General features: G+C 52.6%; 9 protein-coding genes across 9 annotated transcripts; 5 read left to right on the top strand and 4 right to left on the bottom strand.

Moving 5' to 3' along the window:
• Window positions 1-2,199: 2,199 nt before the first annotated feature.
• Window positions 2,200-4,545, bottom strand: BO82DRAFT_399261 (putative MFS transporter; the record flags this gene model as incomplete). The annotated part of the gene is made up of 3 exons (XM_025639092.1): window positions 2,200-2,387; window positions 2,459-4,276; window positions 4,359-4,545. The coding sequence occupies 3 exons, from the start codon at window positions 4,543-4,545 to the stop codon at window positions 2,200-2,202; spliced, it is 2,193 nt and encodes a 730-aa protein (XP_025495048.1).
• A 1,552-nt stretch (window positions 4,546-6,097) lies between these two features.
• BO82DRAFT_211427 (uncharacterized protein) lies at window positions 6,098-6,714 on the top strand. The gene has a single exon (XM_025630701.1). It carries the CDS (start codon window positions 6,224-6,226, stop codon window positions 6,575-6,577), a length of 354 nt encoding a protein of 117 aa, XP_025495047.1. The 5' UTR covers window positions 6,098-6,223; the 3' UTR covers window positions 6,578-6,714.
• Window positions 6,715-8,981: 2,267 nt separating this feature from the next.
• On the top strand, window positions 8,982-11,052 carry BO82DRAFT_351642 (uncharacterized protein). Its single transcript, XM_025634483.1, has 4 exons — window positions 8,982-9,746; window positions 9,806-9,841; window positions 9,911-9,979; window positions 10,048-11,052. Exons 1-4 carry the CDS (start codon window positions 9,417-9,419, stop codon window positions 10,747-10,749), a joined length of 1,137 nt encoding a protein of 378 aa, XP_025495046.1. The 5' UTR covers window positions 8,982-9,416; the 3' UTR covers window positions 10,750-11,052.
• Window positions 11,053-11,154: 102 nt separating this feature from the next.
• BO82DRAFT_351641 (uncharacterized protein) lies at window positions 11,155-12,488 on the top strand. Its single transcript, XM_025634482.1, has 4 exons — window positions 11,155-11,755; window positions 11,854-11,913; window positions 12,029-12,179; window positions 12,327-12,488. Exons 1-4 carry the CDS (start codon window positions 11,635-11,637, stop codon window positions 12,442-12,444), a joined length of 450 nt encoding a protein of 149 aa, XP_025495045.1. The 5' UTR covers window positions 11,155-11,634; the 3' UTR covers window positions 12,445-12,488.
• A 143-nt stretch (window positions 12,489-12,631) lies between these two features.
• On the bottom strand, window positions 12,632-14,639 carry BO82DRAFT_351640 (glycosyl hydrolase, family 18). Its single transcript, XM_025634481.1, has 4 exons — window positions 14,217-14,639; window positions 13,872-14,164; window positions 13,192-13,798; window positions 12,632-13,101 (listed from the first exon to the last, which is right to left on the bottom strand). Exons 1-4 carry the CDS (start codon window positions 14,291-14,293, stop codon window positions 12,789-12,791), a joined length of 1,290 nt encoding a protein of 429 aa, XP_025495044.1. The 5' UTR covers window positions 14,294-14,639; the 3' UTR covers window positions 12,632-12,788.
• Window positions 14,640-15,053: 414 nt separating this feature from the next.
• pigc (phosphatidylinositol N-acetylglucosaminyltransferase) lies at window positions 15,054-16,681 on the bottom strand (the record flags this gene model as incomplete). Its single annotated transcript, XM_025640570.1, has 2 exons — window positions 16,296-16,681; window positions 15,054-16,219 (listed from the first exon to the last, which is right to left on the bottom strand). Exons 1-2 carry the CDS (start codon window positions 16,642-16,644, stop codon window positions 15,054-15,056), a joined length of 1,515 nt encoding a protein of 504 aa, XP_025495043.1. The 5' UTR covers window positions 16,645-16,681.
• Window positions 16,682-17,655: 974 nt separating this feature from the next.
• On the top strand, window positions 17,656-19,623 carry BO82DRAFT_429784 (uncharacterized protein; the record flags this gene model as incomplete). The annotated part of the gene is made up of 2 exons (XM_025640569.1): window positions 17,656-17,672; window positions 17,800-19,623. 2 exons carry the CDS (start codon window positions 17,656-17,658, stop codon window positions 19,319-19,321), a joined length of 1,539 nt encoding a protein of 512 aa, XP_025495042.1. The 3' UTR covers window positions 19,322-19,623.
• BO82DRAFT_351637 (pantothenate kinase) lies at window positions 19,442-21,645 on the bottom strand. The gene is made up of 5 exons (XM_025634480.1): window positions 21,455-21,645; window positions 21,289-21,341; window positions 20,848-21,130; window positions 20,267-20,774; window positions 19,442-20,208 (listed from the first exon to the last, which is right to left on the bottom strand). Exons 1-5 carry the CDS (start codon window positions 21,600-21,602, stop codon window positions 19,896-19,898), a joined length of 1,305 nt encoding a protein of 434 aa, XP_025495041.1. The 5' UTR covers window positions 21,603-21,645; the 3' UTR covers window positions 19,442-19,895.
• Window positions 21,646-23,563: 1,918 nt separating this feature from the next.
• On the top strand, window positions 23,564-25,960 carry BO82DRAFT_426683 (DEAD/DEAH box helicase; the record flags this gene model as incomplete). The annotated part of the gene is made up of 9 exons (XM_025640370.1): window positions 23,564-24,118; window positions 24,172-24,229; window positions 24,285-24,420; window positions 24,469-24,829; window positions 24,881-24,960; window positions 25,014-25,165; window positions 25,218-25,411; window positions 25,464-25,612; window positions 25,662-25,960. Exons 1-9 carry the CDS (start codon window positions 23,790-23,792, stop codon window positions 25,958-25,960), a joined length of 1,758 nt encoding a protein of 585 aa, XP_025495040.1. The 5' UTR covers window positions 23,564-23,789.
• Window positions 25,961-26,205: the final 245 nt, after the last annotated feature.

Here is a 26,205-nt window from a genome sequence, read left to right as displayed (position 1 = left end):
TGGGAGGGGAGTAAGAGAAGGAAGGGTAGGCGAAACGAAACAAGACAAGACAACAGATGAGGGCAGAGTGAGTAACTAGTAACTCAGCCATCAAGTCAAGGTTTGGTCAGTTTGTTAATCAGTCAGCAGATTTTATGCAGAAAGTGACTCTTTTGGGACATCAACCAGCAGTAGCAGTGGATTGGGGAAATTAATCTTTCATTTTACATACAGACCGAAACAATGCATCCATAGTTATTCAGTAGCTTTACTTTGCACAGTTCCAAAAAAGTAAGTAGCAGATTAGTCATGGCCAGAACGTAACGGACGCATGAATCAGGAAATTCCGGATGGCAAATCTTACGTGGAATGTCGGAAACCACATTACAATCACCACCGTCAGTCACTGACCAGGATCATACTCATAGTCGGTGACCGATTGTCTTGTTGAAAGTCACCTCATCAGCTGTCAGTCAGTCCATACAGCTGCGCCTTATCCGGGGGTACCCGTCGAATGTGGCGATAGTGATACAAGAAAGGCCAAAGAAAAGAAAAATACAACAAAAGGGCAAGCGCCGGATGATACCCAGTGGATCTGAGGATCTCTAAATCTTTTTGAATGACTGGAGAATGGCCCGACAAATGAGATCCAATATGGGGTTGGTCCTTTGCCCTGTCGACCTGTACTCCGTACATCCACTCTTCTGGACCATGCAAACTCCCGAACTCCACTCAAATTCCGGTGTCGCGACGACTTAGGAACTGTGAGCTGATTACATGATGATAGCCCTAGGCATACGTTTCGGTTGCCTGGTGAAGAGGTTGTACTATGTAGACTGTGTACCATATTCCCGCTTCCAGACATGTACAATACCTCACAGTTACAACTTCAAGGCTCAATCAATCATACTAAGAGTTGCTCATATATAATTGGATCTCTCACAAGCATCTATGTCACTTTGTTCGCCTTCAAGTAGGATTCGAACCCCACCAAAATCTCTAGCGATTTCAATCCTTCGTGCCGGAAATCCTTGTTTGAGGATGTGATTGGGTCACTTCTTCATCGATAGCTCCGCCCATTCCGCTTGCCGGGACGGCAGCCCTGGGGCTAGAGACTTGGTTTGAAACCAGGTTTTATTTAACGCTAGTCCTCTTGAGGACTTGAACAGACTGATGGTGGACTGGGAACGGGCTGAGAACCCACCAGTGAGGGCAGCTCTTTTCCTGTTGAGAGACCTCCGCCTTCAGGGTTCGACTGCAATTTGCTGCCTAAGGCGTCGACATGTGGGCTGCTGACGACGGGAAAGACCTCGCCAGGGTAAACATTTGGACAGCATTTTTCCATCTGTGATTTTACATATAACCGGCGAGAAGAGGGGCAATCAAGGAGGCTCCAGGCTAGCTAGGTAAGGCTAGACAAAGGCGGACATGGAATTGTTTTCCTGTGCTTACCTCCATCCTCCCCCCCCTTTTAGAAGTGCATCTACTCAGTAAATACAAGTTTCCTCTTCGTGCCTTCACCGCTGACGTCGTATCGCGCGTCATGATCGACAAAATAGTTGCTCCTGCAGCTACAGCTGCCCTCAGCCGACTAGGATCTGACTCTGGAATCTGCCTGCAGGCCGGTCGGTCACCGAGCATTAGATAAGTGGACAGCAGGTGAATGTGACTAAGCAGTCTAGAAGCTGGACTTACAACTTACTCATGTAGTTGCCGTGGACGCGATTAGTAACTCACGGCACCTGTCCATTGTTCTGCCAATCACAAAATCCGGAAAAAGTCTCTGTGTGAGTCGCCATGGAGGCTGTGAGCCTCGCCTTCGCCTTGGGGTCAATTGAGGCCCACTGAGCATTTGACATCAATCACTGCATCGGTGAGTAAGCTTCGAGACACCGGGTGGCCTTACCCAGGTTTTTTTCCCCCGTCCACTTGGGCCCCGATCTGATGGGTCTTGGTCCGTCAGCTATGACATTTCAGTACCGTCAAAATCGTCCTAGCTCGATGCATGTCTACCGTATTATAAGCAAGGTAATATGGCGGTGTTCTATAGATACTGTACAAATGCCGATCGCCAAGTGATAAAAACAAGATTTGCCCCAACCTCGCTGTCCAATGGGCAGTTTCCCGCCAGGCAAAACGGAAGGACATCACGGAACAGAGATGGAATAGCGATAGCGATGCTCCCGAGAATATCTAGTACACATCCAAAAAGGCATCTTTCTAGAATTTCTCCATCAATTGTTTCCTCACAGTCCACATGCGAAGTCGTTTCCCATAGATATACATAGGGATGGTGGCCAGTAAGCAACCCAGCTGGATCGCTCCCAATGCAATAAACACCAGCCGGGATCCTTCTGCATCTAACCAGTCCACAATGAAAAGCGAGAATATGAGTCCATGGAACACGTCTGCGGGAAACTGTTAGTTGGGTGTTTGGTCGAAGCGTAAATGTCAGCCGGGGGGGAAGGACATTACGAACTTTTGCTCCAATTGAGTGTCACCAGAGCTTCACCAGCATACTGCCGGTAGCTGTCGACACAAAATGTGATGGATGTCGTACTCCCAAGGCAGCATCCAAAAGAAACAATACCAAAGAAGATGGTCGGCACAATCCACATATCGCGCTCCTCGGCACTCCATCCAAATCCCATGAGACCAATGGTTGTGGCGAGAGCGATTGGAAGCGCCATGACCAGACGAAACTCCGGCTCGTATATGCCTCCATTGCGCCGTGTCATGTACTTCACAATGATATCCGAAACCTTGCCCGCTACTGCAGTCCCAAGAAGGCCACCCACGAACGGCGAGATATACACCAGGCCAACCTGCAAAGCCGTGAAGTTGTACGAATCTCGCTTTTCGTAGATAGAGCCAACTGCTTCGGAGATCACGATAAGCCATCCCACTGAAAGAGCGTATACAGTGGCGGACCACAGCACTGCGGGATATGCAAACAATATGAAAGGTCGCAAGGCAACACGAAACCAATTGTCGTGAGCAATGCGCCCATTCCAAGGCCGAAGATAGTACGTGAAAGAAATCCTGGGCTGCTCGCGGAGTCGGTTGGTGTATTGTGCTGCCGGAGTAGCTGGCGGGGCAGGGTCCATAGACTCACTACGAGCCGGAGATAGTTCAAACCGCCGACCCGTCTCGAGTTCCGAAGGAGATACTGCCCCCGGAACAGGTGGAGTGAGAAAATCGTCAGCTTTCTCATAATCAGCAGGATGTGCCGCTTCTGGCCCAGGCTGGCTTGCAGGAACTTCAAGTACAGGGGTAATTTGGTTTTCCTGCTCCTCATTCTGCACCTTCTCCAGATCGTGGGTCTCGCCTTCGCCAGCTCCATCAACAAAGCCAACGTGTCCCTTCTTGGCCTTCTTTGGCTGGGCAGGAGCCACGTTCTCGTCTGGCGACGGGTCTTCCAGACGGTGGGCATGTGGGTGCCGGCCTCGGAATCCATGGGTCATGATGTTTGACATTCCACGATAGATGCTGGGGCGTTTGCGGGGTCGATGCGGTCGAGGGGTGCGGTCCCAGAAGGTTTCCGGTACAAAGAAGAAGAGAAGGACGAGACAGCTGCCGACAACGATGGCAACGACCCAGAAAACCCAACGCCATCCTAGGCTGCTAATGATAGCTGCACTGACCAAAGGAATGAGGTTTTTGCCCCCTAGCAGAAGAAGCGTGTAGATACCAACGCGATATGCCCGTTCATGCAAGAAGAAAATCTCTGCAATAGTTGCGGACGGCAAACACTCGACCGGGCTTACTGCGATCCCCTGGAAAATGCGGGCGACAACCAGACTGGGATAGTTGGGTGACAGCGCACACCAGACGGCAGAAAGGATGAAGAGAGTTGCGCCTAGGAGATACACTGGGCGTTTCCCATACAGAATGGCTGTTGGAGACATTACCACAGATCCGACTCCAAGCCCAAGCATGTATAACCCCGTAGTATAAGCTACCCTTTGCGTGGTTATGCCATAATCCGAGGCGACTTGCTCAAAGCCGGCAGCCAGGATCGGGGTCATGCCCCCGCCCATCAGACAATAAAAGCCTAAGGATACCAGAGCCGCATCTCGGCGCCATACAGGCCAATTCAGTGGATCGTTTGCTGAATCATCGGGCTGTGGGTTCAGAATAATCTGACCGTTGGCGGTCTTCTTCTGTGGTGGGACGGAGCGGGAAGAAGCCCGCGACGGTGGATAAGGTGAAGGTATGGATGAGCTGGATTCGCGATGTGGTTGGTGCCTCAAACCCAATGGCTCGTTGCGATTAGAAGAGAGCAGAAGGACCGTTCCTGTGTTCATATTGTGAGCGGTCACGTTCTATCACTGCCTATCACTGCCAACCGGAATCTCCTGCTTGATTCGGTCACTCACCAGGCACCTCATCGGTTTCTTTATCACTTAGGATTCCGAGGGTAGCTTTTGGACGGTAAGAACCGTTGTTCTCCGCTTCTGGTGCTGAAGTCTTCGGCTTCCCTCTTCCAAACCAACCAGCGAATCGGCTCTTTTTCGAGCTGGGCTGCTCCGAAGCCGAAGCCAACGGTGACTCCTGAGAGGCCATTATGATGTCGCAAAGAGAACAAGTGGGACAAAATCTTCGTAGTGTCTATAGATTGAGGGGTAATCTAGATATTGTTGACAAAGCATAGTGTCAGCCATCAATTTCTTTTTCCGTACGCAATTATGGACTGACCGACGTCACCAGACAAATGCTCAGCTCGGAAAGCAATAGCGGCGCCTCAGCATTCTCTTCAATCTAGTGAAGAAGGCGAGCAATTGAATTGGTAAGTGGATGGGGATGAGTGCTCGAGAGGCAAGCAGATGACAAAATTGATCACAGCCTGCGATGAACAAGCAGAACCGGCCACGGTGCAGGCTCGTCAACAGACATGACTAGCAGTGGGAAAATGATGACATCTTATAAGAAAATGAGACTTTGGCCAAGGGGTCCAAACCAAAGGCTAAACCCAGGAGGGTGGATGGAAGCGAAATCAAACACAAGATATTAACCAGAATATTATATTTGAGGAGTCGGTGAAGGCAGTCTAGTCAGACAATTAGGATAAGATTTGGCTGATAAGGAGGGAAGATTGAAGGGAATTCCTCCATAATTTTGGGCCGCGGGAAAGAAGACGGCCACCCAGTGATCCATCCGTGTACAACCGCAACCGGTGATTGGCTTCCCGCCTCGGTAGCTCCGACTACATTCAATGCGCCCGACGGACTTCTTGACTTTGGTTTGTACTGGCCCCACCATTCGGTAGGCTCCAGAGATCAGATGCTCAATCCTATCCCATCCATCATGCGCGATCATGGATGCTAGAGTCCCTCTCTGGACGAGGAAGGAGGGGGAGAAAGGGCTCTGCTTTGCTGCTTCAGTAGCGATGACGATATGCACTGGGCACTCATGACCCGTCTGCAACCAAGCGGAGAGGCGCAAAGCCAAACTCGACCTCCAAAAATAAGGCAACCCCTCTAATCATTTCTCCATCCTTTTATATGATCCTGTCTCTGGGAGATGGTGAAACCAAAGCGCTGTAGCACACAGCAGACAATGGCTGCCAGGGGTCTTGTTATTGTTGCTTCAACATCATATCTAGGAATATATCAGGTATTATTCCCCCACATTGTCTCTGCTCATAGGTCCTAAAGTCCTTGTCATTACAGGGCATGGTTGTACAGAGGCCTTGTTGTAGGCAGGCTCGTAGCCTTGTCCGCCGCGGGGGATCGCCCCCTCGAATCGGTAGTGGCGGAGATCACCTGATACAGTCACGAGTTTGTGGGGTCCGATGCAAGAGTGCACGAGGTGAACAGCTGTCATTCACAACATCCGCAGCGACGTCAGTGTCAGCCATTATGATGGGTGCAACAGCAACCACATCCTGCAAGAGTCCCTCGAAAGGTAAAAAGGGCAACAACAGCAGGCGGGACAAGAGTAGCACCAGAGGGGAGAAGTGGTCCATGATGTATGCTTTTACCGAAATGTGACATGTATGGTCTTCAGCAATAGGAGGGATGGGTGGGGAAGATGGCGGGGAGTCAAGCCGAACAACATCTTAGCTTGCCGCTGTGGGAGATCAATCATGATTAGCAGGAGTGTCCAGAATAGCATGGATTTAGGAGGTATTAACAATGACTGGTCCTCATTCCAGTGCTATCATCAAGGGTCTGTATAAGGTGTTCATCTCAATTCCTTATACCCGATTCAGCTTGAGACTCGCTACTTACATTTCAACAACATGTATCATCTTACCCCGCATATGCCGCAAATGCCGCAGATCGCATCGCAATCTACTTACATATACTTCATCTACCAATACTCTCACGTGACCCATCATCCTCTCCCCTTGCATATGAGCGCCACGAACTTTCATGTTTCCGAGCCTCCTCAATTCTTTCCTTGTGAAGAACGACTCTTTTCACACACTCTAGTCTCCGGTAGCTTCCATAGAAGACCGCGGCTTCTTTATGTTATCAGTCAAAGTGTCTCTGCCATAACGTTCTTCGCGAGTTTGCTGTTCATGGCAGCATGCCATTCGCACAACAGTGGTGAACTAGAGCGCACAATTCGAGGCTTTAGGATCATGCTCTGACCTACAAGAACGGTTGGGACGCCTAGTTTCAATCCCTACTACTTGATCGGCTCCATCCAGCTGATTTCAATCCGAAACTACCAGCAAGCATTCGCATTGAATTATGGGATAGACAAATGCAGGATTGATGAGCTTGCCGGCTCTAGACGTACTAGGCATTATGATTGTCCATAGAATACAAAGGAATTCGTGAATTGACAAAGTGGATCGACTTGTGACGGGCTACAACACACAACCTGTAGCCCATCAATGCGACACTGCGTGCCACTGCCTCCTATACACAATTTCCTATGGCCCGCGTCTTGCTTCCGCCGTTTGCCATCACCTTCCCATTTTCCCTCCCAACCGAGGTTCTCGAGTTCTTCGACTTGATATTAGCAGCATCGGAGCAGCAATCCTGACTCGGTACCACTGCATCTACAGGGCATCGAAAGATAGGTCGCATGGGGAGCTAGCAGAGCCGGATTGTCAAGACTGTCTGGTCGTCGGACATTCCGACAGGTTCAAAGGCAGAGCGTGTCGTGCCCCGTAAGTCAGTCACAAGTGATCGGGGAATTTTGAGTCAAGATAACTAAATTGGACGAGAATTGGGAGGGACTTTCGAGCCGTGGTCGCTTGAGCTGATATTGTAGTGCGCCTGTTTCAAGAACTTGACCACGTGATTGGATGGCGATGGTGTGTCTGAGTTGTTATTCGAGACTTCGAAGCCAAAAAGACCATTATTCCTGCTTCCTTTAGGTCAAAAAGTGTATTTATGGAAGTCGACCTGAATGCAAGATCATTGAGGCTCTGTCATCGCTTGTTTGTAGATCGACGTGGCTTGTGAGTGGTACCTTCAGCTCGCCATTCTATATGCGTGAACCGTCATATAGTATGTCGGAATATCTTGTGCGTACAGTTCCAACGGAAGTCGAAATATAAGCATCACATCAGAATTGATCAGCCATTTTAGGATCAAGTGCCTGCACTGAAGCATGGAAGTCGTTTCTGCCGGAGGTTCCACCTGGCAGTAAATCGTGACTACCTCTTGGGGCACCACACACAGCTGACCAAGCGCAGAGGGGCCGCCAGAGAGTAAATCTTCTGCAGTTGACTAGCGTTGCTCTCTCTTTCACCTCATCACCCAGAACATAAACCCGCTCACTTCCTCCTGATGTGCCTTTCCACTTATGAAACTTCTCGTTGCTCCGATATCAGCCTTGCCCACACACGTTCCGAAACAAGATCTTCCGTCCATGCATTCGAGTATACTCAATTGCTGATCAAGACAACAGAGACGCGCCAATTCATCACCCCCAGCCTGATATCGCATGCATCGCCTTCGTCCGCAGAATCCATCAATATGGCCTAGCAAGCTGGCTCCGCATCACTGAAAGTGATCCTCCATCGGGTTTAATCAGATACGCCTCTGGTTTCACCGGGTGGCCGATTGTTGACATTCGTGCTGGCAGTCTATGTGGGGAATATCCTAGTCATGAAATCATTATCAACGATAGTCCTCCGAATTTCCACTCTCAATTGGATTGGGATAGTCGACCTCAAATATCAGAAGTATGGAACCCGTTGTGAATGTCACACATTACTTGCCTGACTTGCACTAACGACCGTCTGGCCGTTATAGCGATACAAAAGACAGTGCTCAGAGCATTGTATAGCAGACTAGATAGTCAAGTGGAGCAGTGATCTGATGATGGAGGAGACATATCACGACCTTTTCGCTGCCCGGAAACGATGGACAATCTGCGTCGGACGAACCAAAGCTGGAATACGAACAGATAATCGTTGTTGACAGCACCGATGGTCTGGGTCCCAGTTTGTTGGGTCCTGCTGTGAATTCAAGATTGATCTTCGATGCTTGGAAGAACGTTCGTTCCAGATGGCGACCCTAGCTCCTTCAAATGGTCTCAATGGATCGAGCCGTCGACGAACCACAGAACGATAGAAGGAAATATGGTCGAGTGGGGCTTCAACACGGAGTCCGGGAACGAAAGTCGTGTCTCTCTGGTCTCTACCTCCCTCTCTGTCTCCTCCGATCGCAAAGGGAGGGCGGCTGTAAGTGATAAGGATGGTCCCCAGACCCTGCATCTGATCCTGCAGGTGGCTGATAAGGAGACTCGACCGCTAACGAGCTATACAGCGATTCAGGTCCCATGTAAGGGCATAGCTACATGAAGTGAAGGGTCCCGAGAATGAGTTAAAGATCAATTCGAAAAGTTCGAGACCCCAGTGATTTAAGTTGACATTATGTTTAATTGCATCTGTGGTTCGGCTGGAGCCAAGAAAGCTATTGATTGCCAGCTGGTGGGGATGGCTGTCCGTGCCAAAACCCTAACCAATGGCAACGCCGGCAGATGATCACGAACACGAGGTACTGTACTGCCAACAAGCAGCCAAAAGCCAAAGACGAAAAACATGAGAGAAGATGACAGAGCCTAATGTGAGAGATCCTTCCGGATGCAGGGAGGAGAAGGCCCCTCATCTCGAATTTCCCCCATCTCAAGTTTCGGTCGTCTTTTGAGTCTGTACCATTATCCTCTCGGTCGGAGACGATGTCATCATTCCTTTGTCTATGAGTGCTTCAGATTCAGATACGAATCCCTGTTTCTTTATTCAACCTCGAGTGTTAAAACTCGCGGCCTCGCCAGTCGAAGGCTTTGTGCGACGTACGCAGCCGAATTTGACGAGCTGCTCAGCCTTGTCTCACGGAATAAGAGGGAAATCGTTGTGTCTCTTAACTCCTTTGGTCTGCTGACCCCTCACCACGATTTCTACAACTCATGCTGCTACAACGACCTGACTTTCCTTGATATCCTCGTCGGTAACCACAAGCGCCATCAAGATGTCCTATTACGGGGACACATCGTCGATAACTTCGGCGGCGACGATTACGTCGGCGACATCGACGGCAAGTCGCTCCTCCACCTCGTCAGCGACAACGGGCGTGGCGACACACACGGTCGAAGTTGGCTCAAAGACCTCTCCCCATGGGTATTCTCCACATAATATCACCGCCAAAGTTGGCGACGTGATTGTCTTCGAGTTCTATCCTCGGAATCATTCAGTCGTGAAAGCCGACTACCTGGCGCCGTGCGTGCCTGCTAGCGAATCCCTCTTCTACTCAGGAATCTTCAACAGTTTCAATGAGGATGATGGCGATTTGGTCGGACCGGTACTGTTTCTGATGTACCCTTTTCCAAAGGTCGTATCCTGACAGTTATTGTGTGTTAGCCACCTACATGGTCCCTCGTTGTGAACGACACTGAGGTATGTTCTTGCGCCCTCCAGCAAGACTCAAGCGACCTATATGCGGCAGCGCACTAACACTAGGTACAGCCAACCTTCTTCTACTGCACAGCTATAGATTCCTGCCTCGTCAATGGCATGGTAGGCGTCATCAATCCTGTATGTCTCTCTTTCAAGCCTCTTGTCTGTCTGACCACGTCAAACTGATTCAACCCCACCTCTCATAGAACGAAACGATGACCTGGGAAGCGCAATACGAGAAAGCAAAAAACTACCCTTACATGCTCGTCCCTGGTCAATCTATACCCGCCGAAGGCTCCATCCCCACCTCCAACAGCACCGCCAATTCCAGTCCATCTGCCTCCTCGTCGTCCGGATCCGGCGGCCTCAGCGGCGGCGCTATAGCAGGTATTGTCGTGGGTTCTGTCGCCTTCGTCGGCATATTGGGCGCATTATTCTTCCTTCTGGGACGGAATAGGGTGTATCAGAAGTGGATGTCCTCACAGGACGGTCGCACGGAGCGGACGGCGAAGTGGGCGTCGATGCTGAGCCCCGGCCATGGTGGCGGGGACCAGACGCAGAGCCAGGGACATGGACGGGGAAAGAGTGACTACGACGCGGGCGTCGCCGGGCTCGGGGTTGGCATGATGCAGACGACTCCCGGACAGCCTCTTCAGCAGCAACAGCAGATGCAGCAGCCGTACGGGGACTACGGCAACGCGCAGTCTCCCGGGACAGCGGTGTATGCGACCAGTCCGGATCTGTCGGGGTCACCGCCGCCCCAGAGTCAGGGGGGTCATTGGAGTTGGGATGCGCAGCAACAGCAGCAGGTGTATCAGGAGCCAGGACACGGACACCAGCCCGGGCAGGTGTATTATGAGGCGATGGCGAGAGGGCCGTCGGAGTTGGAGGCGACGAGTAGGAAGTGAGAGAGTAGTGTGAACGAGCCGGAATACGTGAGCGGAGTGTTAGCGGAACGTGCTTGACCTCGCATGATGTTGTGTTTATACCCTTCTTGGTCCTAAACTGTTTTCTATGGGGTTTCAGTCGTTCTTTTGGTCATATCTTCCTTCTTTGTCACTTTCTTTGGAGTTATGAAGTATATAATAGCATTAAGCCAGCAAAACGAGCTGTGAGTTGTATGCAACCGGAGGCAGCATACTATTTTCCATCGACAAAAGTTCTTCAAGCCGCTGCCAGATGGCAAGAGATCTGTCGGCTGCACTCAGTCCACGGTGAAACCAGCCTATATTCCAGCGAAATATACCTTATTCCTCCCTCACTCAATTAGCATCTCCTGATCCCGCGCCGATCCCGCCGAGTGGAGACCAGGTGGATAATCCCAAACGACGCCGTTGTAACAAGCTTAAATTACTCAAAATCCCCCCAGTCTAAAGAGCTTCTAGACTGGTCCGCCTGATGATTCCTGCCGTCTACATCCTCCGTCTTCCGTCTTCCAACTCCTTCTGACACACACACACAACCCCGTCTTTTGGATGAGACCACAATTCCAGAATCGAGACTCCAGACCATATGGGGAGGCTGATTGATCCACCCGCGCCCCTGGATTCCGGTTTCGCCTCGACTCAGGATACGTACATCCTGGGGCCGGGAAGTGTCAGATAGATAGGTGATCGATCGGGTTGCTCGCATTCGCGAAGGAGGTGTGGTGGATTTGTGGAGAAGCTGGCGTCTACGTACTGGGTATATAAAGGTCTATACCTCTCGCCCAAGTCTTCCCTTCCTCTCAGCACTCAGCACTCAACATACAACAATCCCCCAGAAGTCTATTCAATTGCACAGTACTTGCAAACATGGTCTCCGCCAACTCTCTCCTCTACGTCGTCCTCAGCGCCGCCTCCCTGGCCGCCGCGACCCTCGACCCCGCCTCCACCAACACCAAGGGCAAATGTCCTGGCACTTATAACTGCTCTGGTATTTCCCTTCTACCTACCTACCTAGCTAGCTAGCCTTGCCATCCTCCTAGCGAATCCAAGGAAAGCTCCTTTACTAACAAGACACCGAAAAAACAGCCAGCAAAGTCTCCACCGCCATCCAAGCCGCCGAGTGCTCGCACAACACCCGCACTTCGGGTATGTTTCCCCCCCCCCGCAACACCTCCCCTATCCCCCATCAAACCATAGCATAGCACTAGACACCCCCCTCCTATTGCTCCCCCCGTGTACTGAGAAAAATTGGTGGAAACAGGCACCCAAACCTTCGCCGTCTTCGTCACCGACCACGAGTACGACTCCTCGCACGGCGCCCCCTACGGCACCTGCAGCGCGTACACCTGCACGGCGCCCACGGACGCGGAGATGACCGACTCGGACTCGGATTGCTGGACGTTCTTCTGGAAGTATGTTGTCCCTGCCCCTGTTCCTGTTCCCTTCCTGACCCTGTGGGCTGGGGCCTGCAGGGTTGGGTTGGGCAGTGTTTCGATAAGGATAAGGATAAGGATAAGGATTTGGGCTGATTCATGCTAACACTACGCTCCGCTTCGCAGCGACAACGGCGAGTCCTCTGGGGTTGGAACGGGATGCATCAAGAGCCCGACTGATGGGACTTGTGGGTGTGAGGACTCGGATGGCACTTTTGTTTATGGGTCGGATAGCTGCACTTAGTTGGGATAGAGGTTGGGAAGAACAAATGTGGGGGTGAGCGGGGTGAACCGTGGGGTGTTGGGGTATTGGGGGTGGTAGTGATGGGTGCGAGTTGATCTTGCTTTGTATTGGGGGGTGTATAGTGTATAACAATCTGGAATATTGTTTGCAAGCTATAAAGTCAATAATTTGAGTGACGAACGGGTTGGTGGACTTCAGATAATCTCATTCTGACCGTTGCATGTCTTCTCCGCACATATACTAGATAGATTCTGCGACACGTCACTGGATACTTCTTATTGTACATACGTAGCCATATGCGGAGACATAACCGGGAAAGGATCTCCTGAAATGATATAATAAACTTAACGCGTGCTTGCCCCCTTCTGCATGGCCGACAGATGCTCCCACGACAGGGTGTCCTCGCCCAGACTCCAGGCCATGATGCCGCCGACCTGCTCGACGTCGACGATGTCCGTGAACTTGCGGCCGATCAGGTCGCCCGTGTCCCAACTCCAGAAGATGTTGACGCTGTCGTCGAAGTAGTACTGGCCGCCCATCGTGGCGTCGGTGGTGCCCTCGCTCAGGGCGCGGCGCCACGAGTCCGTGATCGAGATGCCCTTGCAGGTGCCGTAGTCCGAGAGGCAGCCCGCCTGGCAGAAGTCGTCGGTGGTACCACTGTTACCATCTCTGTCAATTCACGTCTATAGAGATCATAATACATTGTATGAATCGAAAACACAGGGGGGGGAGGGGGGAAGGATATACCAGTTTCCGTACTGACTGCAGCACTGGCCGGACGGACACTTGGTCCCCTTGTCAAACCCACAGGTGCCATCGGTGGACGTCTTCAGGTTACTCGGGGCGGCGCTCATGGTGCTCTTCTCGAAGGTCAAGGCGCCGGACTTGCCGTTGTCCGAGCCGTCGGCGTTCTCCATGACGGCCGCCTTGCAGCCGATCGGGTTGGTCTTGCAGTCCGAGCTGGGGTCCGTGGTGAACCACTTGGCGTAGAAGGCGAACCCCAGGTTCATCTTGCTGCTCTCGAGGCCGATGGCCGCGTACGCCTTCAGGGTGGTGTGCGAGTCCACCACCGAGGTGTGGTGCATAGTCACGTTGTTGCGGCGGTTCATCAGGTCGTAGCTCATGATGTTGACCATGTCGACCGACGGCCAGATCTTGGGCCCGTTGCTCGGCGTGAACGCGATGAAGTCCTCCAGCTTGCCGGGCACCGCGATCGACAGCAGCTTGTTGGGCCCGATTGCGTCGCGGATCGCCTTCAGGAAGAGTGGGTAGTTGTCGATCTCCGGCACCTTCGCGGAGTTGGGCGTTTGCCGGTAGTCTTGGCCGTTGCCGCCGGGATATTCCCAGTCGATATCTGTGGATGGGTTTCCTCACGGGTTAGTGTTTGCTCCACAAGGTTGGACAAAGCAAAAAGGGGGTCAAGTTACCAACGCCGTCTAGGCCCAGGTTGTTGATCATGGTTGCCACGTTCTTCGCATAGCGGGTTCGAGAGGCCTCGTCCTTGGATCCCTGCGAGAATCCAGACGTATCACCCCATCCACCGATGGCAATCATGACCTTGGTGTCAGGGCTGAAGCGGTTGCGCATCGTCGACACGGACTCGAACGGGGTGAACTGCGGGGGCGAGTCGGAGTTGAACAGGGTCGAGGGTGCGAACGCCATGATCGCGTGCGTGACACCCTGTGTCTTGTCCTTGCCCGGCAGGTTCGCAGTGTGGTATCTACTCGATTTCAGTACGTGACGAAGCAAACATAGCAGGCGGGCACACTCACTGGTCAATGTACATGGCCATCCTCAAGGCTGCCGCGCACTGCAGGCCCATCAGGGCCAGTGCGAGTCGTTTGAGCATGATCGTGAGTTTGTGTCCGGTCTCGTCGGGTTGTATGGGCGGTGGTGGTCGATAGGTGGTGGGTGGGTGTGCGCCCTGGACTGAATCAGGTCGACAGCGCGCAAAGTGACCGTCACCTGGCTTTTCGGGTCGCCGAGTGGGCCAGTGTGAATAAGTACTCATCGCTGACAGCCTGGCGAGGATCCAGAGATAAACACACGGAGACAGGCCTCCATTCCGACTCGGGCATATTGCTGCCTCCTGCCTAGACCTGGGGTATCGCCCAGTCATGGGCATGCATTTGAAGAATTTCCCGATTCCGCAGGCTCCCAATGACGGGTTCAATGAGATGAATTAAAGTGTGCCATGGTAGATACGGTATGGAGGTTGCTCCATGCCTGCACCTTGAATGGGATTCTTCTTTGCGTCACGGCCGGGATTGCTGCGGTGTTAATTGCTGGCAGCTCCAGTTGGCCAGCATTCCCGCCGGCATTCCGCAAATCAAGCATGCCTCAACCGCCGCCCGGCACTGCACGGCTATCAATTCTGAAACAATGAACACAAGTTAGGGATGCAGGAGGCTATCGAAGCCAATTTCACGGTCCTTCCTTGGCCATGTTCAGTACATTATGTCAAATCTTACACGCAGGGAAGCCAAGATGCTAACTTTAGGGTTCCAAACCATATCCATACGAGAAGCGCTAGATCCAAAGTCTCAATACTGTATGGGTATCTTGTAAAAGTATTTCTCAAGTCGACAGCAGTCACACGACTAGCAACCTTAATCCCAGTGTCGCCGGATAACCGGTCGGGCTGGATCCCACGGTCCAGTCACCACATTCTTATACTTCTGGAGACTGATCAGCCACCAGCTACATCCTCCCATGGTCAGCGCCGTCAGGACGCTCCCTAGAATGGATCCGACCACAAACGCCGCCCATCCGCCACGCAGGGTGATGCCTACGGCACCACCAGCAACGAGCACCAACGCCAGCGTCAGCAGAACATGGCCCGTCCAGGACACATGGCGCAGCTGCCGTCGGAAAATGGGGAACAATCCGAAGACCTCCATTGAGAAGAGCATCAGGCTAAACACGTGGGTGGTGGATGGCAGTCGAGACGCCAACACGGTGGAAGCCATGACTGCGGCATTGGTAGACAAAGAGGCCGGGAATTTGGTGGCGCCTGCGCCCTCTCCGCTTCCGTAGTCAAAGGAGAAGATGTTCATGATCAGCAGCCAGCAGCTCATGGCCCAGATCGAATCGCTGGCGGTCGATTTGGTAAGCGACTTTAAGATTGGACTCAGTGCGAGCAAAGAAAAGTAGATCAGGAAAGCCGACTTGACGGTAGAAAGCCGTTGGCGATTCCTCGAGGAGAACATCGGCGACATGTCCGCCTCGGAGGACAAGCCACCCAGAGGACCACTCGCAGGGCCAGACAGAGGAGACATTGGTTCCTGTCCGCTGCCATCGACATCTCCCCCGCTTCCCATGCTTTGTCGCAGGGCTGGTTCACTGGTTTCATTATTTGCCATGGACAATCCCAGCCCGTGTACCTGGTTCTCCTTCTGCCCGCAGGGACGCGAACTAGCGATGCCGGACGACGGATTGACAGAGCTAGTCATGGAACTAGAACTCGATCCATCATCACCTTCTGATGATGCTCGCTCAGCAACCTGGGCACTCTCCACGTGCTCCCGCAGAATCCAAGAATCCCAGAAGATCCAACCCAAGGCGGTCCCGACACTGCCCCAGCACACCACCGAGACGGGGCTCACGCGGCCCTGCACAATGCCAACAAAACAGCACACGAAGATCGCCACCGAGCATACATGTTGTACGATAACCGTGGAGTCAGCCACGAGAGGCCAGAAATCGTAGGGTCGTACGCGAGGATTGCGTTGAAGGTGGTCTAGGAAGGTCTCTGTATCCGTGTAGTTGTCGGGATCTGTGCGTATTGATTTAGTATCTTATACCAAACCCCAAACCCGAAACCCTCATAGGTCATCTCGCGATCATCTTACAGGACTGTTTCACCCAGAGTAGCTTTTTCCAGGCGCCCTTTCGTCTCCTCCGTCGGCTGGAGCCTCGCAGCTTTTGAACTTCCTTTCGACCACCACCGGCTCCTGGCACGGCCGGCGGCGATCGCAACACTGCCACAGCGTTGGGGTTCAACACGCGCATCGAGTCGTCAAAGTGGGCCGAGGTAGGCCGCGCGCGCGGCAGCGAAGAGGTGTAGTATGCATCTTCAGGGGCAAGCCTGGTGGGATCCGGGAGGGCTCGTTGCTCTTTCAAGCCGACGCTGCGGTTCGGGTGGGTTTCGACGGGCACCGGGGGCGGAACGGGAGGAGGCGAATCGGACAGCGAAGGCATCGAGCAGGACCCGGACTCATGCTTGAAGCATGATGTGATACGATCGAGATGAGAAAGAGCTGGAGTCTCCCCCCGTCGGTGACGCGAATCGCCAGTTCCGGCACGCCGCCCACGTGGAATTAGTCATCCATTTACCATGCTTAACTATGTACACAACTCCCCACCTGCGTATCGCGTATCTCATAGTACACAGTTATCCATATGCGATCCAGCTGGTGAGCAATGGCATTCTTACCACAGGCTGATAAGTGGCCATATTAGTGCCTTGGCCCTGCACCAGACAATCGTCGTTGTACTGGACAGACCTGACGCTATGTCTGGCAGTTTGTACCCAGCGAACGTATACATCGTTTTCTACTTGGCGCCATGTCCTGCTCACTGATCATAATATGTGCGCCACCGATAATTCAAAGCCTGGTTTGCGAAGTTTGCGTGCGCTATGCAAGCCTAGGAGCTTGGCGAGAACACGTTGTTGATCTATACTGTCAGTGTCAAAAGGCATTGCTCTTGTAGGTATAGTGTGGAAGTCTAGCGCACCACTCCTGCCAGCCGCTCACGACACTGTGATGATCTTCGTTAGGAGTATAGAAAAAAAAAAGGATCCGATTGTGTGAATGTCAAAATACGAGGACGCATTTATCGTCTTCGACTACCTCTCAGATATTGAGTCACATGCCAAATCTACGTTGGCATCTCCCAACAAGTCCACTTTCTGCAGGTGGTTCCTCCGCGGGGTTGCCCAATAAGTTCAGAATCCAATGATAAGCAAACGCAAAACGCGCTACACTACTGGACTTACTGTACATGTCACCGAAAGCGTGATCGCGCACTCTTCGTTTGATCAGTCAATGTCCATCCAGTACAAACCAAGGGCATTTTCTCCTACTCTCAAAAGTCTTATACCCTCATTTAGAACACAAAACAGAGATCCCATCCCCCGAGGCATCGAAGCCCAGCTTGTGATTCCTGTTACTCGAGTACTTTGTCCAGTACCAGCGGTGAACAATCAATATGTCGAGTTCCCAGTGGTCAGCGGAAGTTCCACGCCATTGCTCATTTTGATTCTCCTTTTCTTTTTATAAGGAGGTACTTTTGGAGCTTTGGAAGGGAATCAAGTCAAGCTAACCAAGTTTTCATGTGCTCCCAAATTTCCAGGAGGTCGACTGTTCTCTACCCCAACATCCTCAACTCCAGATCCAACTCGTACGAGGTCGAGGAGTCCGATGCGAAAGGACTGGTTACTCTCAACGAGCAGCGCAGCCGCCGATCCTCCTCGTCAACGCCGCCCTCGCCCTACGACGAGGGGCCCGACATCCCCTTCCACGCTGCTACTACGACTACCCCTACTACTACTGTCACTGGGCATACCCCCGTGACGGCGGCGACGGCGAACAACGACACCAAAACCACCGCGGAGCCCGACAACGACGACGACAACGACAACGATACTGACACCGACACCGACAACACCGACATCCCGAACCCATTCTCCATCAACTCCAAGCCCATCAAAGGCCCCCCGATCCCCTTTCCCCGGTACCTGCAGGCGGAGATCGCCAAATGGCACGAATCCACCCGCGGCCAGCGGCGGAAGAAGCGCCCGCCGTTCTCCTACCGCGGCGAAGGAGTGGTCCGGGAATCCAGGGTCTTCAATCGCACCGGCCAAGAGCTCCAGCTCTGCCAGTATCCCCTGAATAGTCCGCGGACCAACGTGCTGGTGGCGTATGAGGCGGCGCCGGCGGCGACGGCGGGGGGCCCGCGGACAACAAGTTCCGAGTCGGCGTCTGCACCAGCAGGAGGGAAGATCGTGGTTTGCAGCCAGCCCCACTCGACCCCGTTCGGCACGTTTCTTCGACAATGGACGCCGGCCGAGCAGGATCCCACGCCGCCATCGTGCGCGGTGCGCGTCTGGCGGATGAAGTCCGGGCAGGAGATCGTCTACGACCCGGCGGCGTGGGAGTTTATCGATGGCCGTCGAGAGCGGCAGCAGGAAGGAGGAGGAGCCATGGCCACGGCTGATGCTCAGCAACGGCCGCAGGAGAGGAGAGCTAGTGAAAGGGGCCAGCGCCAGCCCGCCAGGTCGGCGAGATCGAAGTCTGCGCAGAAGCAGCAGCGGCCGCAGCGGCCGCCGCAGAAAGTAGTCGCGAACACAACTCGAGTGGCCAGTATATTCTCGGACACAGATGATCCCTCCCCCCTGTCCGAGGTTGTCGACGACACGGATGAGGAGTTATCCTCGGCGAGTGAGCCCATCCAGCAGACCCGAAGGTTGCCAAAGAGACAGCAACCACCTGCCCCGACGTCGCCGCCGGTCCCGGTTCCAGTCCCGAAAAGGCGCAAACCGAATCATGCGGACCCGCTGTCTCTGCGCAAGGTGACCGGCGGCTTGGTGTTCGTGCTGTGCTCGGAGGACAAGCCCAAACGGTTCATATTCGTGGCCACATGCAGCACGGTGGATGACCTCTTTGCGCAAGCCCTCGGTTTCTTTCGCCTCCACTACAAGCTCACGGAGCTCAAGTATCTTTGTTGCGAGACGGAGTCGCACGGCGAGGTGTGGCTTCCGCGGGGCGGTCACGATGAGTTTGACTATATGATCTGGGTGGCCTTGGATAGCTTGAAAGGGAAGGACAATATTCCGGCTGTGGAGATCAAGGTCCGACCGGTTATTAAATCTTGAGGCCCGAGAGAGAAGAACAGTGCGGCTTCTCGCTGGGTGCTCGCTCATTGCTGGCGCCTTCTTTGAACATATCTTCGTAACCCGTATGGATGCTTGAAAATCGACCGGTCAATTCGAGATCTACCCGGTTCTCAATGCACGCTGGTATCTATGTAGTGGTACAGGACAACTGGCCGACTCCGAAGCATGACCGAGAAGGAAACCCGCCCGCAAAGGAATCACTCTTGACACGGTGCAGTGGATGCCTGGCAAGAAAAACCCTAAAAGATTAAGTGTACAACAGTCTAAACAATATGCACTCGTCAAAACACAATCTGAAGTCTAATGCCTTGTTCATGATTTTTGAGGATGTCATCGAAGACTTTCAGGGTGGCCGGAAATTACACGAGCATTATGATGTAGAAACAGTATAAAATGCAAGAGTACAAATGTGTCATGAGAATCGACGGGTATCAAAACGCTCAAAATGAGGAGGAGGAGGTAGTGGAGGAAGGGGGTAAGGGCTAAGGGGTAAGGGGCCGGACACATCTAAGTTGTCCAGTATGTATGCTTTGTCCGAAAGGTCTATCCAGGTTTAGGATGCGTTCGGTTGACTAGCTTGGTGCTTGGCTTCTAGAGCCGCCTTGAGCTCCTGTAGGGACGCCTCGTCGATGCTGTTCCTGCGTCCCCAATTGGCAGGCTGTCTCCGTAGGAACGCCCCGACGGAGCCGATGTAGCCCTCATGGCGCAGGAAGTAAGCCTGCTTCTCGCCCTTGGACCAGAACTTGATGGCGTACGAGAGCGTGTTCATGGTCTGTCGGTGGCCGCGGATGAAGGAGCCGCCGAAGTAGATATGCTTGACCTGGTGCTTCTCGGACTGCAGGTAGGCGATTTGGCCGATGTTGTTACTGTGCCCTGTTAGACCAATCCCTTTGGGAAATTGAGTGTTGAGAGATCTTGACGCACCTGATAGCATAGAGTAAACTCCGGCTCATATCCTCGGGCTTGAACTTCGGATCGCCATTCGTCGAATCACGCTCCTCGTCGGGAGACGATTCTGTCCCGTCGGCTGTCTGCTGACCGGCTTGATTCTTGAGGCGGAAGACCTTGCCGAAGGTGCTGGCAATGGCCGTGTTCTTGAGTCCGATCTTGCTGTAGTCCATGCCGTAGATATCCCCCACCAGCATGTCCACCCCGCTGTTGTCACCCCGATCCGCCATGGCGAGCATATCGTCGAAAGTGCGGGCCCCCGTCAGCAGCGACATGAGCCCCCAGAAGGTCCCACCCCCCAGATGCGTACCGCCCACACGCTGGAACTGCTTGGGGCCGGAGACTTTGATCATGGACACGCCGGAGCCGATGTTGACTAATAGGTACGGGTAAACGTCCGGTCGGGCCTCGGCAAATTGCATGGGCTCGGTCTCGCTGTACGTGAACACTTCGTTGGGGATTTCCGTGATGAAAAAGTCTAGGCCTGTGGAAAAACAAAGTCAAGTCAGAAATGTGTTTGACGTTCCAAATCTTAGCGAAATGTGGGCCATGCGTACCGGTAATGAGACATTCCATCTCATCCTCCCGGATGATGTCGACATTGAGGGACTCCTTCAGCTTGTCATAGTACAGGTAAGCCCCGCCGCCCGTCGCCATCACACATAGTTCCGCCCCCGAGGAGCCCTTCAGCTTCTCGTGTTCGGCCTTCAATTCCTTGATGAAGTCGATGCACAGGTCGATGCGGGAGGTTTCGAAGTTGATGAAGTTGAGTCGCCCGCCATTGTCGGCGGAGTCGATTTCCCGAGTGAAGTAGACGAGCTTGGCCAACGAGCCGCCGATCTAAAAACCATATTGCTCGAGTCAGTTCTCTGAGTGAAGTGGTGCTGGTGGTGATGGTGGTGGTGGTGCGAGGAACGTTGAGGACTGCGGGGAGCTGCTGCCGATTGTGTGCGGGGAACCCGCAGAGTGTCCGGATGGAGGAGAGAAGGTTAACTCACATCAACAGCTACATGACTAATTTCCTTGTGGTTCGGAAGCCGAATGTCATGACCTGAGCCACAGGATTATAAGCAAAAGTGAGTTTCGTTGGGTTAACCGGTGAAATCGTGCCGGCAACGAAAAAAGGCGTGCTTCTCGCGGGGGAGGGGAGGGGGGGTTGCTCACCTTCATAAGAAACCCCGTCGGTCCTCACCGGACTTTTGGACCTCGGATCATCGTCCACGATGAAGGCACCCTTCACATTGATCTTAACGGTCCCCGGATTGGCTAGCTCCAGCCGCGCGCTCGCCCGATTCGAAGTAGAAGTGGCCATGACGACTCAATGGCATGGAGCAAGTATTGAGAATCGGAGCGATGACAAAGGAGGGTCGAAGGGGGGAGGGGGGAGTTGAGTGAGTTAAATCCAAATTCCGAAAAGTAGTTGAGGGTCGCTGAGGAAGCTCAATTCGGTCTCGGGGAAATGGGATTATTGGCCCGTGATACAGAGTACAGCGTATATTTGAGATTCCTTCTGCCCGCTTGGAGGTCGGTCGAACCCACTTGGCGGGTTACGGGCTGGGCGCGGACGGAGTCTCCGACCTTTTCTTTCCCAATTGTTCCGTGCCGCGCCACTGTCCTGCAAGGGAATGCAGGTCGATCTGTGAAGATATGGGCTATCCTCACTTCATCTGCTCGTAGTCTTAGAGCCTCATGGCCTTGTTGTTGGTCAAAACGGGGTGAGTGCATCGGTCGAAATATGCTTGTCCCATGCAAGTTGACGAGTGGTATTTGCCCCTGAGATGACGTTGGAAAATATGCTGATGCCTTAGGAATAAGGCAAGAGCTATACCAAAGCTACTGACCCACAAGCATAGGAACGATTGCATAAATACCTCAAATTTTCCGGTTCATCGACTGCTGCTCAGTGATTAAAGAGGAAATAAAGACAAGTCGCCATACGAAGTCCTGCATGTCCATGTCGGTAGAGAGCAGCATTGACCTGTATGCTGTAGGCAGGCGCATCATGTCCATCCGGGGATTTCTCTCCATCACAACGCCAGTCACTCATAGCTCTTGTGCACGTAGATTTGATGCCATGGTCCTCCGATATATTTGTCCTTATGGTTGTTGTTCACAAATCAACAGAGGGTCTTGTCCGGCTTTTATCGTACAAGGCAAGCAGATCGCTTATTCCACAAATTCTCAGTCGTGCGCAGTCGGCATCACAGTGCATTTTCCCGAGACCTGCAAGGCACTTTCAATGTATCAACACCGCGGTCGACATGTTCAGCACGATGATTTTCAGAGCCGATTGAACTCTCTACATGAACTCTGGTAGAGCTGGTTGACCAGAGAGATTGCAAATTTGAGTCTTTATCTGGTCTCTGACCCAATGCCAGACCTTGACTTAGGATGAATGACAGCTGTGTGCTGGTGGAGCGGTGTTGTAAATAATACATCGGAAAATAGTCCTTAGTGCTATTGCAGATCTAGACACAGGGTACGTGGATGTGATAAAGAGAGGTGGAAGCTTAGGGGGACTTGTGTTAGGCATGTAGATTGAAGTAAAACAGATAGAGAAATTTCTGGTATTTCAGTGAAGTGTATCCCATCAACAGAGATTGGGGTGAGGATGAGATTCTTTCTACCCAGCTTCAAGTCATGAGGCATGGTAAATGAAAGACACGCAGCAGCACGCAAGCATCAAAACTTCAAGTCTCTTTTTGCAACAAGAAATCCCGTCTACTGGTGTTTCGGAGCTGCTAAGGTGCTATCTTCACTAGATCCGGTCACTATACGGAGTGGTAGTAAACGGCCATACTCGGCTCTCGGATGTTTGCATGATGGAGTAATTTTCTCCTCAAGACTTTCGACAATCCCTTGTCACTTGTCTTCAGAGGGGACCAGACGATTTATCCGCTTGGTTGGTAGGAACTGGACTGTGGTCATGAATTTTCCGAGTACTACCGTTCTCGGGTTGATCTTGTAGTCAAAATTCCCTGTGTACTTCCATTTCGTATCAATTTTCCGTAGGTAGTAGGTGCTACATTCACAAGGCTTGGGGGCAGGTGCTCATTGGCCTCACTCCGTTGAGGTGTCTTGTTGTGCAATCCGTTTGCTCGACTCGGCGTGAGGTGGTGTTGTTGTTGAGGCCAGCCCACACACACCACTTCAGCTTTCTTTCTCTCCCATCTTTTCTCCTCTCCTCTCCCCATCTCCTCCTCTTCCCTCATTTCTTTTCTCCTTCTCTCTCCTCTTTTTTCCATCTTTCAACCATCCCTGTAAGAAGTGCACTGCCCTTCTTCGTGTCCATCTCCACGCCTATTTCTCCTCGTCATCTGTTCATATAACGGCCTGACTACTCTAACTGTCTCACGCGTCTCTCTCAACAAAGGTATCATTTGCTCTCCAATAACAAACACTTGTTCGTCGTCTTAACTCCGAGCTACCCTGAGGCTAGTGTCAAGAGTCTGTCACGTAGGACGTCGTTGGGAGCTAGTCCAGCCCTGGACGAGCAATCATGGCGGAATTTAATATGTCTTCGTTGGGCACCGCGCTCGACGATGTGACAAACAGTCAGGACAACAAAGAGAACGACGCGTCCAACCTCGCCCGCGCAAAGGGGTGGGTGGCTCCAGAGAGCTATGACTATGACAAGTACACTGCTGCTTCCGCTCCTGATCAACCCGCGGGCGACTCTGGTGACGGTCAGCTCCCCGAGTGGGCGGCAAATGCAGCCAAGTATGAATGGAAGGACGAGTATGGTGATGTAGGCCCGGAGATACCTGAGCTTGAGGAACAACTGTTCCGAAACGAATTCATCAACCGGGCTGGTCTGAAGATTGGAAAGTATGTCAGTTGGAGTCCAAAGCTTCACATCGCGGATCACTAACTGTGTATAGTCTACAAAAGATTGAGGTCATCGCCGAGAGTCACGAAAGACCCAACCCTGTGAGAGATGTACGTTTGATCCCCTTCTCTTTGCTGAGTGTGATCATGGCTCTGATCGCCATAGTTCAATGACGCTGGTCTGCATCCGATCATGCGCAAGAATATTGAACTCTGTCGTTACGCACACCCAACACCCATCCAGGCGTATTCAATCCCAGCAGTTATCACTGGGCATGACCTGATTGCCATTGCCCAGACTGGTAAGCACTTCTGTCTGTTATGTCGCAACGGCCACTTGACATGAATAGGATCTGGCAAAACTGCGGCTTTCCTCATTCCCGTCCTGTCCCAGCTGATGGGTAAGGCCAAGAAGCTCGCCGCTCCTCGTCCTAATGTGGCGGCTGGTTACAATCCTGCCATGGATGCTGTCCGGGCTGAGCCTTTGGTTCTCATTGTCGCTCCGACCCGTGAGCTTGCAACTCAGATCTTCGACGAGGCAAGACGCCTGTGTTATCGGTCTATGTTGCGGCCTTGTGTGGTCTATGGAGGTGCACCATTCCGTGATCAGCGGGACGAGCTGCAGCGTGGCTGCGATATCCTCATTGCCACACCTGGAAGACTCCTTGACTTCATGGATAGGCCTCACATGCTTTCGCTTCATCGTGTAAAGTAAGTCGACTCCTGAGCAAACAAGATACGTAAAACTGATCGGCACCACAGGTACACTATCATCGATGAAGCCGACGAGCTTCTCCAATCTGATTGGGAGTCGGATTTCAACAAGATAATGTCAGGAGGAGGTATGCTGGCATCAATTCTTTCTCTATACAATATCGACACTTACATATGATAGATGTGAACGAGGATGCCGATCATCGCTACATGATGTTCTCTGCGACCTTCAACAAGGCTTGCCGTGAGCTGGCTCGCAAGTACCTCGCAGATGATCATGTTCGCATTCGCATCGGACGCCCTGGTAGCACTCACATCAACGTGCAGCAGAACGTAGGGCTCCCAGTAGAATGGCTGCTTCTGTTTGTTACTAATCTAGCCACAGATCATATTTGCAGAGCGGCACATGAAGAAGCAGTGTCTCTACGATCTTCTGCTCTCCATGCCCCCTTCCCGGACCCTGGTGTTTGTTAACTCGAAGACCCAGGCTGACCTTCTGGATGATTACCTGTTCAATATGGGCTTGCCGAGCACTTCGATCCATGCCGATCGTACTCAGCGTGAGCGTGAAGATGCATTGTAGGTAGTCCCTTTTTGAGAGAAAGTGAGACCCTCTCTGACCGAGAGATAGGCGTGCTTTCCGCGTGGCCAAGTGCCCCATCCTCGTGGCTACCGGTGTCTCGGCTCGCGGCCTTGATATCAAAAATGTTATGCATGTCATTAACTTTGACCTGCCTCGTGCCCAGCACGGCGGCATCACTGAGTACATTCATCGTATTGGTAAGCTGGAAGAGCCATCCATATAGCGACTCACGCTAACCTTTGATAGGACGCACTGCTCGCATTGGGAATGAAGGCCTGGCGTCCTCATTCTACAACGAGGACGATGCGGAACTTGCACCTGAGCTTGTCAACATCCTTATTGAGAGCGGCCAGAAGGTTCCTGACTTCCTTGAGTCTTACAAGCCTGTTGACAACAGGATCGACTTCCAGGACGATACCGATGATGAGAATAACGGTGACGGCAACGCTGGAGATGACGCTGGTGCAGCGTGGGGAGGTATTCAGATGGATGACAACGATGCTGGCAGCGCGCCCCAGGCATCAGACACCGACTGGGGCTTCTAAGACGGGACCTTTGGCTTGTCTGTTGACTTCGGGATCCGCACCGGGCCTCTCGGCTCTCTCACCCGAGTTGAAGAGGCATGGAGTGGCATCTTCTGTTGACGGACTCAGCTCGTTGGTCCTAAGCTCCCTTTTTGCCCTTACTTGGTTCACAGTATCCTGAGCCATACCTAACCCGATGTTGTTTGAGGAGTTGATACCTCGGTGGCTTTGAGAATGATGCTGTAAGGTTCCCTCCTTGTTCCAGT

This window comes from Aspergillus uvarum (genome assembly GCF_003184745.1).
Source record: "Aspergillus uvarum CBS 121591 unplaced genomic scaffold BO82scaffold_9, whole genome shotgun sequence".
Taxonomy (NCBI): Eukaryota; Fungi; Ascomycota; class Eurotiomycetes; order Eurotiales; family Aspergillaceae; genus Aspergillus; species Aspergillus uvarum.
Note: the sequence above shows the minus strand (reverse complement) of the source record. Positions and strands in the feature narration are given on the sequence as shown.